Source organism: Chiloscyllium plagiosum, chromosome 27 (genome assembly GCF_004010195.1).
Source record: "Chiloscyllium plagiosum isolate BGI_BamShark_2017 chromosome 27, ASM401019v2, whole genome shotgun sequence".
NCBI classification, from domain to species: Eukaryota; Metazoa; Chordata; class Chondrichthyes; order Orectolobiformes; family Hemiscylliidae; genus Chiloscyllium; species Chiloscyllium plagiosum.
Genome location: NC_057736.1, coordinates 25,953,303 through 25,972,861, shown reverse-complemented (window position 1 = coordinate 25,972,861; position 19,559 = coordinate 25,953,303). Strand labels below are relative to the sequence as shown.

The 19,559-nt window shown below is 38.1% G+C and overlaps 1 protein-coding gene across 2 annotated transcripts in view; it reads left to right on the top strand.

Annotated features, from left to right (window-relative positions):
• tfap2e (transcription factor AP-2 epsilon) overlaps nucleotides 1-19,337 on the top strand; it is an 80,938-nt gene extending 61,601 nt beyond the window's left edge. Inside the window, exons 6-7 of one of the 2 annotated variants that reach the window (XM_043717718.1) lie at nucleotides 5,127-5,268; nucleotides 17,178-19,337. In XM_043717718.1, the coding sequence (XP_043573653.1) occupies nucleotides 5,127-5,268; nucleotides 17,178-17,469 (434 nt within the window). In that variant the 3' untranslated portion in view covers nucleotides 17,470-19,337. The remainder of the gene's footprint in view (nucleotides 1-5,126; nucleotides 5,269-17,177) is intronic. The other variant, XM_043717717.1, reaches the window with a different exon arrangement.
• The last annotated feature ends 222 nt before the right edge of the window (nucleotides 19,338-19,559 follow it).

Sequence of the window (19,559 nt, the reverse complement as noted above, 5' to 3'; positions counted from 1 at the left end):
CGATAGGTGGAAGGAGGTTAAGGTGAGAGTGATAGGCCGGAGAGGGGATGGGGGCGGAGAGGTCAGGAAGAAGATTGCAGATCGAGAAGGCAGTGCTGAGTCCGATGGTTGGGACTGAGATAAGGTGGGGGGAGGAAGCTGGAGAAATCTGCATTCATCCCTTGTGGTTGGAGGGTTCCTAGGCGGAAGATGAGGCGCTCTTCCTCCAGGCATCGTGTTGCCATGGTCTGGCGATGGAGGAGGCCAAGGACCTGCATGTCCTTGGCAGAGTGGGAAGGGGAGTTAAAGTGCTCAGCCACGGGGCGGTTGGGTTGGTTGGCTCCACACACTTCATTTACTGCATCTGCTGCATCCAATGTGGCCTCCTATACATTGGGGAGACAGGCCGCCTACCTGCGGAACGTTTCAGAGAACACCTCTGGGACGTCCGCACCAACCAACCCAACCGCCCCGTGGCTGAACACTTTAACATGGATAGGGTGAGTGGTCAAGGTCTTTTTCCTAGGGTGGGGGAGTCCAACACTAGAGGGCATAGGTTGAAGATGAGAGGGAAAGATTTAAAAAGGACCTGAGGGGTAACCTTTTCACATGTTTGGAATGAGCTGCTAAGGAAGTGGTGGAGATGGGTACAATTACAACATTTAAAATGCACCTGAATGGGTGTATAATTCGGAAGGATTGGCAAATGGGAGTAGGTCAGATTTAATGTCTGGTTGGTGCAGATGAGTTGGACCAAAGGGTCTGTTTCTGTGCTGTATGCCTCTATGATTCTATGACTTCTATATTTTTGACTAAGTGAACTCCAATTCCCAATACTTTCACCTCTTCAGAGATGAAATTACTTTTGTCAGCTGCCCAGATGATAAACAGAAGACCTCCTTCAGTTTAATTATGTTACTGACTCCATCATGTTCACACATGATCTTCTTTTCATCAGAAGATCAGAAGATGTCAAATTTTGAAAGATAATAAATGTCAAACAAATGTATTAAGCAGTAAAACAAAAAATACACTAGTAACACAAGATTTTTTTATAGCTGTCATTATCACTTATGAAATTTTATTAATGGTTACAAGTCAAACACATATTTGAATGAGTTCCCAAAATCTTGATGTTTAAATTGAATGGCTTGCTTAATGTTGTCTCTGTTTTGGACACTTGAACTAGTTTATGTATTAAATCACTTTACCCAAGAACTGTTGTGGTGAGACAGATGAAGGGACACAAAAGTTGGTTTGTGGTTTAACATGATTTTATTAACAAGATATTCCTTATTAAAACACCATGTGACCTTTCCCAAATTCCCATAATATTTACTCTCTATCTAGCTCTATCCGTATAACCTGCAATGATCCATGTGTTTGAGCTGGGCTGTTGGAATCTCCTTCCTCTCTGACATAGGGCTGGCTGTCTTCCACAAAGGTGGGGCTTGCAGGTCAGGATCTTCTGCTGAATCTTCTTAGGCTACCGCATGGATCTCTACCACAAATAGAAACATAGAGTCATAGAGCTCTGCAGCATGGAAACAAACCCTTCGGTCCAACTTGTCCAGGCCGACCAGATATCCAAAATAAATCTAGTCCCATTTGCTAACATTTGGCTCATATTCCTCTAAATGCTTCTTATTCATATACCTATCGAGATGCTTTGTATAGGTTGTTCTGCACAACCTCCTTGTGGGTCTTCATTCAAGCTTCATTGTGTCTTCACTGCCTTTACTGAGGGGTGGCATCCAGGAGTAAGTTCTTAACTACTGTTCACTCCTGAATTTCCAAAATGTTCTGTGGGTCTTTGGCCAACAGGGTCATAGGCTGGGCTGAAATCATCCAATAGGATCGCATCAACACACTTCACTGTTGCCATGCTGGGAGGTGTAAAGTGCACATACTTAGGCAGAGAAGATGCCTGAACATCTGATCGACACTTCTCCAATATGAAAACCTAGGGTTGGTTGTTATTGATTCCTCATGAACCCTTGTAACATCTTTGTTCTAGGCTTCTACTGTTCTGCTGGCTGATGCTTCATTTTGTTTGGCCAATTTATGTCAGGCCTGATTTCTCTGGCTGTGGATCAATTTAGAATGACCAGTTTGGCCTGTGGTTGCTTGACCACATTAGGTATCTGCTCCTTTGTGAATTTGTCAGCATTATCTGCCTTCGCTCTATTGTGATTTCATTGTCTTTGCTGTGAATCTAAACAATTTATACATCTTCACTGTTTTAAACTGTACTGTAATTACAGAGTTTGTAGTTATGTCAAACAACTTATGAAGGTTCAATTTTTAACCCTTAGGATCCAGAAGCTTCAATACGGGCTCTTTTAAGCCTTTTTTTTTGCTTTGAAAATTCCCGGTTTTCCAGGGGTGGCACGATTGCTCAGTGGTCAGCACTGCTACCTCACCACGCTATGGACCTGGTTTTGATTCCATCCTCGGGTGACTGTCTGTATGGATTTTTCATGTTATTACCATGTCTGCGTGGGTTTCCATCGGGTGCCCTGGTTTCCTCCCAAAGTCCAAAGATTGGCAATGCTAAATCACCCATAGTGTTCAGGGATGTGTAGGTTAGGTGTGTTAGCCATGGGAAATGCAAGTTTACAGGAGCAGGATCGGGGGTGAGTCTGGGTGGGATGCTCTTCAGAGGCTTGGTGTGGTCTTGTTGGGCCAAATGGCCTGTTTCCACACTATAAGGATTCTAATTCTCAGTTTCCCTTACCTCAGGAAGGCAGTCCAGTGAAGATTCACTAGGTTGATCCTGAATATGGAGGGATTTCCTTATGAGGAAAGATTGAGTAGGATAGGTCTGTACTATATGTAATTTAAAAAAGGGAAAGACAACTTATCAAAACATAAAAGTTCTTACAGGGCTTGACTGGGTAGATGCTGAGAGATTGTTTTCCTTTGTGCAAGAGTCCAGGACCAGCAGTCATAATCTCAGAGCAAGGGGTTGTCCAGGTAGGACAGAGATGAAGAGGAATTTCTTCTCGTACTGAATCATTAACATTCTTTACCACAGCTGGCTGTTGAGACTGGGCCATTAAGTATATTCAAAATTTTTAATCATTCAAGGTATCAGTGATAATGGGGATAAGGCAGGAAAGTGGAGTTGAGGATTATCAGATTAGCTGGAGCAGCCTCAATGGACCAAATGGCCTATTTCTGCTCTGATGTGTTCTGGTCTTATGGTCAGTTTCATTGTCTCATACATACCTTGCCCCTAATAAGGCCATTCTATCTGTAGTACAATGACCGGAATGATATACACTTCTGCAGGTGGTTTGAGCCAATAAAAGCTCACTATCTCTTCCTTGAACTTGGATTCCAATTCAGAAGCTATACACCCAAAATTTGCAGAGGTTGAATGTCTCAGTATTTGAAGGAAGTATGAATTATAACAAGTGAGACTGAATAATGGAATAATGACATCTTTTGAATTGCTCTGGACATCATGGCATTATTTCATGAAGGGAATGCTTCTTTAAACATTGAGATGTCACATCCATAACGTAAAATGTTTAAGTAGTCAACAAAACTTTGCAGAGTTACAGCGCTAACAGTATTTTTTTTAAAAATTAAGATTGGGTCATGGTGGTACTATGAAAGGTCCTGCTTGAAAAAAACTATTGATTATAAAACTCTAGATTATTTCAGTATTTCTAAACTACTTTTTAATAGTTATGGCAGTAGGCATGAGGACAAAGTAGGGAATCACTCAAGAACACGGGGCGGCATGGTGGCACAGTGGTTAGCACTGCTGCCTCACAGCGTAGATTATTTCAGTATTTCTAAACTACTTTTTAATAGTTATGGCAGTAGGCATGAGGACAAAGTAGGGAATCACTCAAGAACACATATTTTAGTGAGGCCTTTCTATTTTTTAAATCTGTAATTGATGTCAGTAGTGAAATACATCTAAAGTACAACATTTGCTTTCCTTAATGTTTAACAGAGGAATATTTACTGAAAGGCACTCAACTGTTAGCTTTTGATGCCTTTTTACCCAACTTCCAAAATTTCTTAAATGATATTTGTAGCTGAATTGATTAAAGAAAATGCTATTAAGCCACATCCATCTCAGATTGTGTAAAATGAGAGCTCTTATGAGTAGTTCTAGCTGGGGATGTCATTGTTTCTTTCTTTATATGAATGAACATATTGCTTTTTCTTTAGATATCCACATATGAATTAAATTCCTGCATTCTTGATGTGGTCCCAGGGTTGCCCTTGGTCAATTGCATGCGAGTGCTTTTGAACAATGCAATGACTGACTACTACTTACCTAAGACAATCTGGTGATTACTGTCAAATGTATATGCAAGGCCAAATCCATGTCTGGGATTCATTCACCAGCTCTCCCATCTGAGAATCCAACAAAGTCGCCCTGTAACTAAAATACTGTACTGAACTTTCTTGTTTACAATGAAAATAAAAATGACTTACATGAATAAAGACATTTCAAGAGGAAGAAATGAAAAGGGGAAATGGACATGAAACAGGTATTGGGTGATGAGTTAGGGAAGGTTACTGAAGTGTGGCTTTTGCAGTTGGGGAGAGAAGAATCAAGGTTTAAGAAGAGAATTACAAACCTCAGGAGGATAATAGCTCATGTGAATGCCATCCATATAGGATTGAAGCAAGCTCAATAGAATCAGAAGCAATGATGAGGAGGTGTAGAACGCAGAATAAGGGTGGAGCAAGACCATTGAGGAACTTATAAGCAGGCAAGAGGATTTTGAAACCAATGTATTGGGATATGAGGAGCCAGTGAAAGTTAACTGTGGTAGGGAAGTAGGTGTATGGCACATAACACTTGAAAAAAAGGGAGCTGCAAAATTCTAAAATAATTGCTGTGTGGATGCTGATCCAAACACTGGCTAAGAAAAGGTCAGCATAGTTGTTAAAAGGCTTGAATTAGAGTTTTAGCCGGAATGGTGGTGTGGTAAGACTGCCTTAAGATTGTGCAGCCTTTAAGGTTTGAAACTTAGCTCAACCTGAAGCCAACCTCAGAGATTCACCAGTGGGAGAAATTAACTGTTATATTTTTGACCTCATGCTGAAAAACTTTTGTTCACACTGCAGATCCTAAATTACTTAATTCACTCTCTTTTCCAATTTATTTCCTGTAGGAGAGGCTGTGCACTTGGCCCGGGATTTTGGGTATGTTTGTGAGACTGAGTTCCCTGCAAAGGCAGCAGCAGAGTTCCTGACCCGACAACATTCAGACCCAGCTGAGCTCCATACTCGAAAAAATATGCTGCTTGCTACCAAGTGAGTACCAGATTTTCGATACACATCTTTCTCCACTCAAAAAGATCTTAACATACCCTTAGCTCAGGCTCAGGTTGTACAAACAAGAGCCTTTTGAACATTTGGAGTTCTCAAAATTCAGCAAGAATGTAAGAAAATACAATATAGGAGCAGGAATAGGCTATGGAGTTTCTTGAGCCAACATCATTCACTAAGATCATGGTTAATCTTCTCCTCAAGTTCATTTTCCCACTTTATCTATTTATCCATTGATTCCCACCTTGAGGCACTTGACCTATACATGTTGAAAGCCACTTCTCTAAGGTAGATCATAAGGATTTCCAATGCATTTCTTTATACTAGTGACCACCAGATTAACTGAGAAATCATATGATTTTTATTCTTAACTCTAATATAGAAATAAATTGACAGACTTAAAAGAGTTAATCTCAAAGTCCCTGCTGAGTTTGAGTTTCATCTCAGGATCTGAGCAACACTATTAGAATTAGAATTGTATCCAGGCTGTTTACTTGGAATTGAATCTCCCAGTCCTTACAGGATCTTATTGTTCTAATCAATACACTGTACATTTAATAGCAATAATCTTGTGCAGCCTGCAGATGTTTCCACAATGGAATACTGTACTTTGAGCTGATTGAAGCACTTAGTTACCAGCTCTCTCAGTCTCTTATTCCAGCATATACTTAATTGGAAGATGCAGGGCAATTGCAATGCTGATAAAGGTCACTCAGCTGTCAAATAATGGAACTGCAAAAGACAAAGTATGTTTTTTGTTCAACTGGAATGCAATAATTTATAATGATCCAAAAAAACTTAAATGTGCAAAACCTGCCTTCCAAGGTCTAGAAGCAATACATCCAAAATGTAGAAAAGGAGAAATACATAGAGACACATGACATAGGTTATAAAAATTGGAAAATCTTGTACATAACTAGTTAAAAGTCATTGCTGTTTATGGCACAGAAGAAAGCCATTTGGCCCATTGAGTCTTTGCAGGTTATCTATGGAGCAATACAATCAATTTCCCCTCAGCTCTTTAAGCTTATTTCCTTCAAGTGCTCATCTACGTTCCTTTTGAAATAATTGACATCTCTGCTCTAACACCCACCTGAGCAACAAATTTCAAGTCATTGCTACTCCTGTTTAAAGAAGTTTTTGTTCAAATCCTTTAAAAATGTAAGAGGATTAAAAAAAGAATGAGTGAGATTTTTCTGATTGTCTATATTAAATATCAGTACCAACAGCATTTAGATTAAAATGTTGCCTTCCTAAATTGTTACAGATTGATTTTATGACATAACAGTGGTTTCCAACATGTGCAGGCTAGCTGCAAACCTTTCAGTAAGTCTTGTTTGAACTTGGCATTGAGTCCTTGCTTTGCTACAGCAGTAATTGTTCTCCATTTATATAGTGACTGCTCAACTGCTTGACAAGGTGCAGCTTGATTGCTGTTATTTTCTCATCAATATTAACAAAGTCCCATTTCAATGAACATATGGTATTGCAATCTCTTGAGATCTCAAATTTGTGTAAAAATAGTGAACAACATTGCCATTAAATGTACATACTTTTGGTTTCACACTAATAGCTTTTGCATCCTTAGCTGTCCAAAATAGCCGTAAAATTGCAAGTTGATGGTTTTCATGCTTATTTAAAGGTACACTGCCCTGTGAATATACTTGTGTGCTGCATGGGAAAGCATCAGCACAATAGTGATTTAGAAATGCCGGTGTTGGACTGGGTTGTACAAAGTTAAAAATCACACAGCACCAGGTTATAGTCCAACAGGTTTATTTGGAAGCAGTAGTTTTGGAGTGCTGCTCCTTCATCAGCAGCACTCTGAAAGCTAGTGCTTCCAAATAAACCTATTGGACTATAACCTGGTGTTGCGTGATTTTTAACAAACAGCAGAGTAGGCACTAGCACAGCATACTTGAGAGGAGTTGATGAGTGGGTTACACAGCAGTAGCAGGCAATGAGCAGAGAGACATAGAGAACAAGTACAAGAATTAAGGTTGATAGCTTGAGAAGAGGAGGAAGATGCTGTCTTGACTATGAAGCTTTTTTTTAACTCCAGGTGACATGGTTGGGAAGAATGAATGTGGTAGGGAGACAATTGTCAGGAGCTCAGAAGAAATTGGTCTGAATGAATCAGCAGTGGAGCTTGTGATTGTTTCCCTTATCTGCATTAAAATAACACATTAACAGAAAGAGTGTGGTAGTTAATCATATCGTTAATAATGGCCTTCATTGCTATGTGTAAAGTCATAACAACACTCTTCAACAAGTCTGAATGCAACACCACTAGTTCTGCTGAAAAAGCAAACAAAAAGGGACTCACTTGACAATCAAAGCCTATTCCTTGAGACAGTTAACACTGAAGTAGCAGCTCTGAAATCAGTAGCAATAGGTTTGTTTGGTGCTGGCTGCCCCTGAACTGGACCTAGAACTGTTAGAGGAAATCTGAGTGCAGAGGTCTCTGCCATTCATCTGTATCAAATTAACATTGTTGTAACATTTTCAAGTGCAGTCAAAAACAGTCATCAAATTAACCATACAGGAAATTATTGTGCAATGCTTTTCAGGAACAGAATGGATTAGCACCTATTTCAACCTGCATTGCAAGTATATTTTAGGTGCTATTTGGGAGTAGGGCAAAGGAAAATCATTGCAGAAAAGTGACATTTTTAGGCAGTGAGGAATTAACTATTAACCAATTGCAATAGCAACCATGAAATAGTGATTATTATGCTTTGGAAATTTTTCGCATGATTAAAATAAAGAAAATTAAATAGTGGGAGATCTTCATAATAGTGATTGCTCTTCCAACACGAAACTGACCAGAAGCATCCTCTTTTTGATTTGGAATCACCTGACCTAAGCAACAAGGGCAATGGTTGCCCTAGAATTGATTTTGTTCTTGGGCAAATCAAAGGAAAAAAGGAGGGAACATTTAATTTGTGTAGCACCTCATGCACAGGGTTCTTCATTGATATAGTTAAGAATGGCCTACTATTGCCTAACTCCATGGAAATGAGATAGTCTGCTGTGATATGCAAACAAATAAGTTTACTTTGGTTTTCATAGTTATGATTGTTGTAGAGTCCATTAATCCATTTAGTTTCTTTTTAGAAACTGAGAATCTAAGTGTTTACTAAAAGAATGAAACCTCAATGTTCTTGATTTTAAATGAAAGAAAACTCACTAAAGCTAAATAACGTGAATACTAATCACCAAATATTTAAGATAGAATGTAGTGATGTCTAAGACATTAAAAATGTACACAGTTAATTGTAAATTGAACTAAATTTCTCAAGTGAAATTTCCTTCTACACCCATTTGACTTGCACTCGCACTAACTCCTGTGAGATAGTTATTGGAAATTAGAAAATTAATGACTTTGTCTGAGGAGTATTTCAAAGATTTGTTTGAGGATTGATATTTCTTGGGCCTTCTACTTACTTCTGACAAAGGTTTTTCTGTAAATCTTCTCTAAGCATTACATGGATCCCTGATCAACCTTGGTGTCACTAGTATCTTAAGTGGAGATAAGTTAGGTTCCCACCACCACCCCCAGCTATATTAGTCTTTTACTCTGGCTTTTGCATCTGAAGCGCTTCTCTTCTCACCCTGGTTATTCCAGAGGTTCAAGTCACTATTAGCTGTCCTTCAGAGTTTTAAACTCTCTTTAGCCATCACACAGAACTTTACTGAATCTTACTTGAAAGAAATATTCATATTTCTCAACTGGTTTTCAAAGTAAGTACTAAAACTCTGTTTGAGACCAGAGCCCCACCTTCAATCTACTCACCCTGTAATTAGCTGCTGGTTGACCCTTTGCTATTCTATTGTTTACCTCTCAGACAACCTGGCTACATGATCAGCTACTGCAAGCAAGGTGCATTTCTCAGATCTCAACTCCCAGTGAAACCTAATTCTTAAGAGACCATCACTACAACATAAAATACAAGACATTCCCTCCTCCCTCCCCCACCCCACTCTGCCAAAAGCACCTAGGCAATCACATTTCCTTCTTAAAAGAAAAAAAACTACTGACCCTTTAAAATACTACACGTTAATATGATGAACAACTTAACAACTATCTTAGAGTCATAGGGCTTTACAGCATGGACAAAGACCCTTTGGTCCAACTCCTCCATGCTGACCAGATATCCTAAATTAATTTCGTTTCATTTGTCAACATAGACATATTTTATTACAATATACACAATGATCCCCTTGCCGTGGTTCATTCAAAATTCCCTGTAATCCCAGATTCTTAATTCAAAGAAAATATTATTTAAATAGATGGAGAGTTTTGGTCCAAAGCAATTTTTGTATAAATAACATTTTTAAATCACCTTTTTGAGGTTATGAGTCATTTAGAATAACAATCAAATTTTGGATAAAATCTTTGCCATTATGCGGTTTATTCCTGCAATATGGGCAATTTTTAAAATAAATGATTGCCACATCAGACTCTAGCAAAACAAACAGAGACTCTTGGTCCAGAGTTTCTCCAAAAATGTAGATAGATTATGGTCTGGGTCGATCACAATTCTTTGACTTTGCTGAAAACTGTTGAAAAAGCAAAGCAAAGCTAATGTTTTTTTTCAATTGGGGAGTACATTCATTGACAAGGGTTAGGTTTCCTCAAAAAAAAAACTAACTGGATGCTCTTTAATATTACCATCAATATCATATCTAGTTTAATATCACCATCTTGTAAAGATATGTCTCCCATGCCCATATCACTGGAATGAATTGTATAGCTTGTTGAAATTTAAAGCAACCAACATAGTCTCATTTATTAAGGTAATCTTTGATCTCTCAAAGGCAGTTTAACAACATTCTGTCCAACCATACTATCCTCCTTCTTCAATAATGGAGCAGCCGAAATTTGTACAAATATCCCGTAAAATCCACATATTCTGAGGAACTGCAATGTCTCTCATTTGGTCTTAAAAACAGGAAAGCCTGTAACTGCTTGAACTTTAGCTTCTCTGGACAATACTTGACCCAGTGACCAGTGTGTAGAAGGTATTTGGGTATACTGTTGTCATCCATCCGGTGAATGTGGCCAAGCCAGTGCAGATGTTGTCAGTTTAGCAAATGGGTCTATGTTGTTATAGTTAACATGTTCCAGGTGTTCTGAGATGGAGAGTTTGTTCTACCAAGAGATGTTGAGGAAACACCTGGCACAATAAAGGTGGAATCAATTCAGCCAATTCTGCCTAGCAACTGTTGTCTAGGTATCACTAATGTATAGGAGTGGACAGAGGACTGGTAGACTCAATTTTGTGCTTTCAGTCAAGTTGTTGTAAGTTCCCACTTCTTTTTAAACTCAGCTTGGAGATATAAGCTACAGCTTTTGGAATGTATGTGCTGATTTCAGCATCATGTGACAGATTGCTGGTGAGAGTGGAGCTTCACTGCGTGATCAACAACCTCCAACATCATGTTGTCAAGGCTGACTAATAGCATTGGAAGAAATGAGATCAAGCAGAAACATCGGAGAGCCCCGAGAAAACTGAAGTCAAAAAGTTCTGCACCCTCTCAGCCCATTGTCTTCATTGACAGCTAATAAGGCAGACTCTCTTGCTACAATGGAGTTCCTGAGTTGCACAAGGTGATGCTTCTTGCAGAAGGGACTACAAAACATCATCTCACAAGACAGAAAGCTGCCAATGATTGTTTTTAATAGAAGGAGTTCAAGAACAGTGTCCAATGAGAAATCATATGTTTGAATGGAGGATCTAGTTTCACTGTGATAACATGTACAATAGCCAATATTCATTATTTCAGCTCACACATTAATAATAACCATTGTGTGGGATTAGATGACTACAAACACCTTTAGAAGTGAAGCAGGGAGGAATGCAAAGAAAATCAGGCTCATTAACATGTCATGCTTGATACAGTGAATACTGATGAACAGGAAAGTATTTGCTCATTATTGTTCAGCATAAACAAGAAATAGTCCTGACGCAGAGAACCATTTAAGGTCCTGATTAGAATTGAGATTGTGGGTGTAATACGTCACCCAGTGGTTGGAAAGGCTCATTATCTTCTCTTTGTTGCAATCCATGACAGAATATTTTAGAATTTTTTTGGGCAGTTTTATTATCATAATTTGCCCAGTGAAATTGGGTGAAATTTACATAGAAGACAGGATCACTTCCAATCAAAGAAAAAGGTGTTTTGTAAGCCCACAGGCTGGGCTCTAGCAGAGTGATGTTTTGGCCTGTTGATATATCAGTGCAATATCTGATGTGTGTGTCTGTGGGGGAATAACTGGCAAATTTCCCTGTCTGGTATTAATTAATAGGTCATGATGTAATGTTTTTCAAGCATTGCCGTCAGGGTGTATTTTGTTTGAACTGGAATTTGTACACCTGCCAACAACCTTAGACCCACAGGGCTTAACACTGTGATATCATTAAATTTTCTTGGAAGAATAACTTTCACAACATTTCATACAATTGGTGTTGTATTGGATCCCTGTTACTGTCACTATCAATTTGCCAGCTCTGCTGCTAAGTGACACCAGGCAAAAAGTGACAGTATTAGAGTTTTACTTGAGTGCAATGTTTTCCCCTATGAAGCTTTCTAGTTGAACTGTTATTTAGCACAAACTATTTCAAATGAGAGCAATGTTCCAGACAGCAGTGGGGGTATTGCTATCATGCCCATGGTTCCAATATTTGCTTTGGTGGAGTCAAGAACATTTAGAAATTTTGACTGGTGCCTGTACATGTGATAATATTGTATTTAGGAAGGCTGACCATAAAGAGGAATCAGAAATAAACTCTGGTGACATTTCCAGATCAGTGATTGATGAATGTATTGAAAAGAATAAAGATGTCAGAAAGAAAAATAAAAATAAATCTGTCAGTGAGTGGTTTCTAATCTAATTTACATATATATCTATCTCCTGATATATTATGTATCACAAAATAAATGCCGTCCATTGTAATAAAAATATATTCCTTGTATTATTTCCTTTGACTTTTCCGGCACTGTACACTTCTTGGACTTAAGTCAGTATTCAGACTTGTTCCCAAACTGTTGAATGTTGCTTTAGAATTGGCAGCAGAGAATCGTCTCTGTGAGGAAGATCCTGAATGGTTTTTAGTGCTGCAGATGTTGACATTATTGAGAATCATGATGGAAACACTCTTCCTATCACTCTGTTCCATGAAATTGTTTAAAAAAAACATCTTAATGAATAAACTAAACAAATTGGATATTTAAAAATTCATATATGGTGTAAATATGCAAAATAATACTTCATAATGTATCTATCTATCTAATCATAAAATAAGTATTCTTCTTCGTTGACCGCACATCATCACATTCCAGGTTCGTATTCAATGAAATAAAAAGTGACAAATCTGAACTGAGGAATGAGAAATTGTATGAATCAAAGGAAGGAAAGTGACTGGAAAATTATTAATGGAAAACTGCAAATACTTTATAAAAACAAAAGGCTAGAATGGTTAGTCAGAAGATTCTACCTGAAATGGTCTAAAGAAAATCAAATCTCAGCATTTTTAGTGAAAACTCTATGGTCCACCATTTGTCCCCTTAGGTTTCCTGACTGGGCTCAAAATATACATTTTACTATAATAAAAACTTTGCAAAAGTTAGATATTCCTTAATTATATTAAGCAAATGTCTTTTTGTGTACTATGATTAAGATTTTTACTTAGGGACATCAGCTTCTCTCAAAAGCCTGAGCTTTGCTGTTGATATTTTTCCCAGAGCTCTCACTCTGTCAGCTGAAGAGAGTTAATCAACTACACCTGTGCCTGTGATTCCCATGATGCTACAATCTGAGCACGCAGTGTGAAGAATTTCCCAACATTAAGATGGTTTTCTCAGAGCAAGTGGAAGTATGCTTTTCCTCATGCTATAATGGGGTGTTTGAGTTTCTCCGAGTTTGTGAATGATGGGCATGAAAGCTGGAGAATGAATTTTAAAAGCTAAAAGTTTTAATTCAGAGGTAGTGTGGAAGGTAGTGTATACACCACCTGTACCTTATTTAGTTCCTGGTGAGTAATCCTAAACCAATGTTGTTCACAGAAAATTTACTTATTTTCATTAATATCAATGTCAAATTGCATCTTTACTCAGGCTATAACAGTCAGTTTTCCCAGATGATTTCAAGATGAGCTGGAAAATGAATTTAATGTGAGCTACACATCAAGGTCCCTTGCTTTTACTTCAAAGAGTTCATCTCCAAGAGATCAAAAAAGATGATTGTTATAATCTATACTCTATTTTGTTTATGCATAGAATTCCAAAACAATTACTGATAAGAGTTTTTATTGCATTATGAAACATTTCCTGACAAAGCAACCATTATTTTCCAGCTATGCATGCTGATGTGCTAAACTTTCTAACCAAATAGTCATTAAGCAATGATTAATGATTGTGATTTTTGAGAAGATTTGTAGCTCAGGTTAAGTTTCAGGTTGTAAGTTTGCTTGCTGAGCAGCTCTGCGAGCAAACTTACAACCTGAATGATTAATGACCTGAGGCTTTAAAATGACATTTTGTATCCTTAAAGTCAGTTTTACATGTGGAATAGCAGATTGAAACAAAGATTTGTGTCTTTATGAAAAACATATCAACTGAATTTTATGAAAGATCCATTAAGGTACATTAAAAACAGTGCATTTCTGTTGCTCATAAAAGTGTCTGAATTCTGAAAATAAAATCAATTTCCTGCTGATGTCGATAATCAGGTCCTGTACTATAGCATGAGCCAAAAATTTACAAGTAGCTGTCAATTTAGAGAAGTTCTCACAATATTTGGATTCAAGATTATTTCAAAATGTCATAGATCGACTTTCTACCTGTGTTATCTGAACAGTGGCTTTAGAGACGGGGCTAGTTTAATGACAATTCACATCATAATTTAGCACTTGATCCAAGATTGCACATTAAACAACAACATGAGACCAACCTGTGAATTATACAATGTATTGTAAATCCTGGCTTTATATATCATCGTTCGTATTATAGTGTCTTATGTGTTTCCTAAAATCTGCTGCTGTACAATACAAAGCATTATGAAGTGGAACTGTGCAGTCTCACATATCACCATATGTCTTCAGGAGTTCTATGTTTCTCTAGCTTCATCACTTTCCCATTTACATTATACAACCTTACTGTGCTTGGTGAGGCCACCACAGAATGTTAAAAAGTCAAATGTTAAATAATTATAGACTCTATATGGTAAAGAGTAACAAATGTCTGGTAGTAAATTTCACACAGTAATTCAAACTTGTGGTTCTGCTGAGGTTCGTAAGCATCTTTGCTTTCGCGGTTTATGGTAACATCAGAATTCTTAATTGAATTACTGCTTGGCAACTTAGTGCCAGACATTTGAATTCCTTATAATATGTGGCCTGTAATTATTTTACATTTTGTTTCCATATCCTATGGGTATTATAAATCCTACAGTCATACAGTTACAGACAGGTTGTACACATTGTCCTTGTATTTGACACTCAACAGTATCCTCCAAATTCATCATTAACCTATCTATATTTGTTCTGGCATTTTATTTTTACTGTTTTTAAAGCTTTTTATCCCCCCACAAGCTTTTATAATTTTTCCATGGCACACACACTATCTGAAAATGTGTTGCTGGAAAAGCGCAGCAGGTCAGGCAGCATCCAAGGAACAGGAGAATCGACGTTTCGGGCATGAGCCCTTCTTCAGGCTCATGCCTGAAACGTCGATTCTCCTGTTCCTTGGATGCTGCCTGACCTGCTGCGCTTTTCCAGCAACACATTTTCAGCTCTGATCTCCAGCATCTGCAGTCCTCACTTTCTCCACACACACTATCCCCTGACTGAGAGAATGAATGGAGCTTTTCTTGGGCCTGAGCTGGGGATATACAAGAGTCCACCCCTTCTCCATTCTCATCTGATCCTTAGTGAGGAAAAACTCCAACTACTCATTTTGTTCAAAACTCATTTCCAACTTTGAATATTTCACACAAGTGGAAGAGATAATTAACCTGTAGATAATCGTGTGCTTGTCCAATTGAACTGAGGTTATCATACTATATTAGTGTGATAATTATCACTCTACTTATAGGCCAAAAGGTTCAAATTCTGTCTTTGAGCAGATTCATTAAAATATCTATAATATATGTAAATACCGTTGGTTTGTAATGTTTTCTCATTCACTCATCGGAAATCTGCATTGCTGGCTGAGCCAGCATTTAGTGTCCATTCCTAGTTACCATTGAGAAGGTGATGATGAGCTGTCTTCTAGAACTGTTGCAGTCCATTTGGAGTAAATGCCCTCATAAGGGAGGATTGCAAGCAAATCTGTAACCTCTCTCCCTGAAATCAAAATTCTTCCACTTGGAAATAGGAACAAACCTACCCACAGAATCACTTGCCACAAAGGATCGTTGTAGGTCAGTTCTAGTACGATTAATGTGAATGGAAAACTAACTACTGGGGCTAATGTACTGTAGCCAATTTGCAATACGGTAAATGGAGACGAGTCTGCAAGCTTATTTTTTCTATAAGAGAGCACCTCTGATATTAATGATGCTTTGCTCAGCAGGAAGGAGCTATAAATACACTTGGAACTTTAGAAAGAACTTTAGCAGAGTTAAAAACTTATCCATAATAAAACAGAAACCAATAAAACTGATGGAATGTTCCACTTTTGCATAAAAATATTAAAAGATAACTTCACTTCAGTGTAAGAAGAAAAAGACATGGGGATATATGATCAGTTTCAATACATTTTTCTGTACTTTTGTTAAATTTTGAATTTTTTAAGAGGGCCAATGACATCATGTTAGCTGGGACTGTTTTTTTTTGTCATCCTGCTGAGAGTGAACTGATGTGTTTTTCACATAGTGTCTGAATTCATGTTGGCTGAGCCTGGCTGTATTTCTGAATTCAGCTCACTTAAATGCCCTGTGCGAGTGAGAAATTAGGGGCTTCAGGCAAAATACGTAATTCCCTGCTGCAAACCTTAAAGCTAGTGTAAATTTGAGTATCTTTGTTTTGATCTGTTGCCATTTAGGAGGATCAGCAACTGGATTCCTATTCTTCAGTGCAACCCTGCTGCATCATTGACATTGATGAGAAGCTGAAGAGTTTCCTGGCTGTCTCTTATCAGTAACTCTATTGGATGGCCCTTGTGAGGTCTTTTGTGTGTGTGTCCGCTCAATGGAATTTCAGGAAAATTACACTGGAAGCATATGACTTCTCACTACTTCAAGCAATTTATAAACATTTTCAATGCTTCCACTTGTTTTGATTGGATGTCAGTCAGGCTTCTCCAGGAAATGGACATGAGGTTCAAACAAGCCAGAGACCTGGTCTTAAGGGTCACTTTTCCTCTGGTGCACTTGTGGAAAATTTCTCTCATTATGTTCTTCGCTGGGAGGAGAAAGACACGACTCGTAGAGCTGTTTTAGTTTTAATGCCCTCTGGATTTACCATTTGCCATTAATATCAGGCTAGTCTGACAATAGCTTCTGGCTGGGGTGCCACCTGTATTCTCTATTTTACCGAACTTAAAATAGGACACCAGAGTAATTCGTAATGTTTTAAAACAAGGTTAAAGCTGAACCTTTTTCAGCTAGAGGAGAAAGTAGCTAAAAGGCTTAAGAGAGCTACAATATTTAATGGCACTGAAATCCAAAATAGTGACCACAGTGATCAATTTTATTAGGTAAACTTTGTTGGTGTTGCCATTTGGACAAAGGTATTAATCTGTCTAAAGTAGTTAAACATCCTCATTTAAAATAGTATTGGATTAATTAAAAAGTTTCAAAACTCTCCTTACTATGGCACAAAATGATTTCAACCCAGATATTTCTTAATAGCCAATATTTACTATTCACACTTCCTTTCTTTTTTTAGGCAGATCTGTAAAGAGTTCACAGATTTATTGGCTCAGGACCGATCTCCTTTGGGAAACAGCCGCCCCTCAGCAATCCTGGAAGAGGGAGTCCAGAGCTGCCTGACTCACTTCAGCCTGATTACACATGGCTTTGGGAGTCCTGCCATCATCGCTGCATTAACTGCCTTCCAGAATTACCTGGTGGAGGCTCTAAAGGGGCTGGATAAGATGTTTCTGAGCTCATCCAACAGCCACCCCCCGGGGGAATCTGGGACTAAAAGCACAGAAAAAGAGGCCAAACATCGGAAATAACCAGGGACAGATGGCATGGACCAAACTGTTCTAATTATTAAAGAGATTAAACAGTCATTCAACGTGCAATTAAAAAAAAGGACAAAAAAAATCATCAGGATTGTGTGGAGGTGACTGCACAGTGACAACTTTCTAATTGAGGTGAGAAAGCAAGGAAGAAGCAGGAGAAGAGAATTAGCCTGGTTTTGTCCGGACCAAATAAGGCCTCGGCTTGGGCTGATCTCAATCAGTGATATGCACATTGAATTACTTTGGGACAATTGATCCAGAATTTGGAACATTAACATGGCAAGACATTGATAAAGCACAAGCTTGGAGCATCAGCCTCAGCAGAACGAGCAAATAGTGTTCCATATGTATATATTTATTTATGTGTAATTAAATGGGAACTTTAAATAGACCCACGCAAGCTATTTATCTGCTGACCTGGTTTTCTGCTGTGAGTTATAGGAGATGAAGACTTGGTTTTAGATTTGTTTTTTAACTTGAGGGTTCAGGCACAGGATAAGGGCAGATTGGCAGTATCTGTGTATAGGTTATTGTATTTTCTTGTGGAAGTGATGCACAGAGGAATATTTGTGAATGTGTTCCTGAACCATATTTTGAAATGGTGGCGTATGAGGTACGAGGTTATAAATCTCTTAATTTGTTTGTCTAGAGTGTTTCATAAATTGTTGAATAAATTGTGCTGCTATACAGAACAATTCTATTATATATTTCTTTCATGTAATGAAAGCACGGTTGTCAGGACTTCGCAAAAAAAGGTTTAAGCTGAACCAATGTTTAAGTTTTAAACCCATGAGGCACTCTGTCTTGTTAATAAAAGAAAATGATTTAAACGGTGCTAAACTTTAAATGTTCACTTCAGTTGACTTATTTTTCCTTAAAACCTACAATCTAGTGCAATTAACACAATCTTTTAGTTTTAATCTGGCAGTTTCAACAATGACCTGAATTAAACATGATTCTGTTTGACACCCATACTAGGGCAAATTCTTCACTGTTGGTGTGATCAATATGGAGTTACCAGCATGAGATGGCTTAATTACCTACCCTACTTCACTGTGTAAAGAACAATTGTGAAAACAGTAAATAGGGTGGGTCATATCATCAAATCAGTAGCAGAACAATTGGGCAACTTATCAGACAAAGCAGGAAACAACCCATAGGCAAAAGAGCTGTTGTGACTTTTCTCTTGAAATCTGCACTGCATTTCTGGATAGAGATTATCCCCAGACCCTTATTCCATTCTTGTAATTGTGAAGAGGAATACCTAGCATTAAAATAACAGAATATTGCCTGCTGATAAATCAAATGTTCAAATAGATAATTGCTGCAAAATAATTGAAATGGAATATTTCCCTTTTACAGTGAAATATAAGGCCTCACTACCCTCCCCTAGGAACATGCAGCCCTAAGTGCTATGTAAGAGGGTGCATTTTAACATTCCATTGGTTCCACCAGGCTTGAAGAACAATTAATCTGGAGTTCCCCCAAGATATAAGCTCACCCTATGTACTTTCAGAAAGCACCGTAAAAAAAAACACAGTACTGTGAAACTAAGCAAAAACAATTCTCAGGAAGAATTTATATTGTTTCATGTTCTCTGCTGTTGAATCAATATTGTTGAATTAACCCTGTCCAGTCTTGTTAAACATTAACCCTTATCAAAACTCTCTTTACATTTAAGAAGCAATGGCATTGAAGCATATTGTATGAATTCAACTCAGGTGTTTTAGTCCATCTGTCTATTTTCCATAAAAAGATAGGTATAAGAATTGGTGGCATGCTGAATCAGAAGAAGTTTACATAGAACATAGAACAATACAGCACAGAACAGGCCCTTTGGCCCACGATGTTGTGCCGAACATTTGTCCTAGCTTAAGCACCCATCCATGTACCTATCCAATTGCCACTTAAAGTTCGCCAATGATTCTGACTCTGCCACTCCCACAGGCAGCGCATTCCATGCCCCCACCACTCTCTGGGTAAAGAACCTACCCCTGACATCTCCCCTATACCTTCCACCCTTCACCTTAAATTTATGTCCCCTTGTAACACTCTGTTGTACCTGGGAAAAAAGTTTTTGA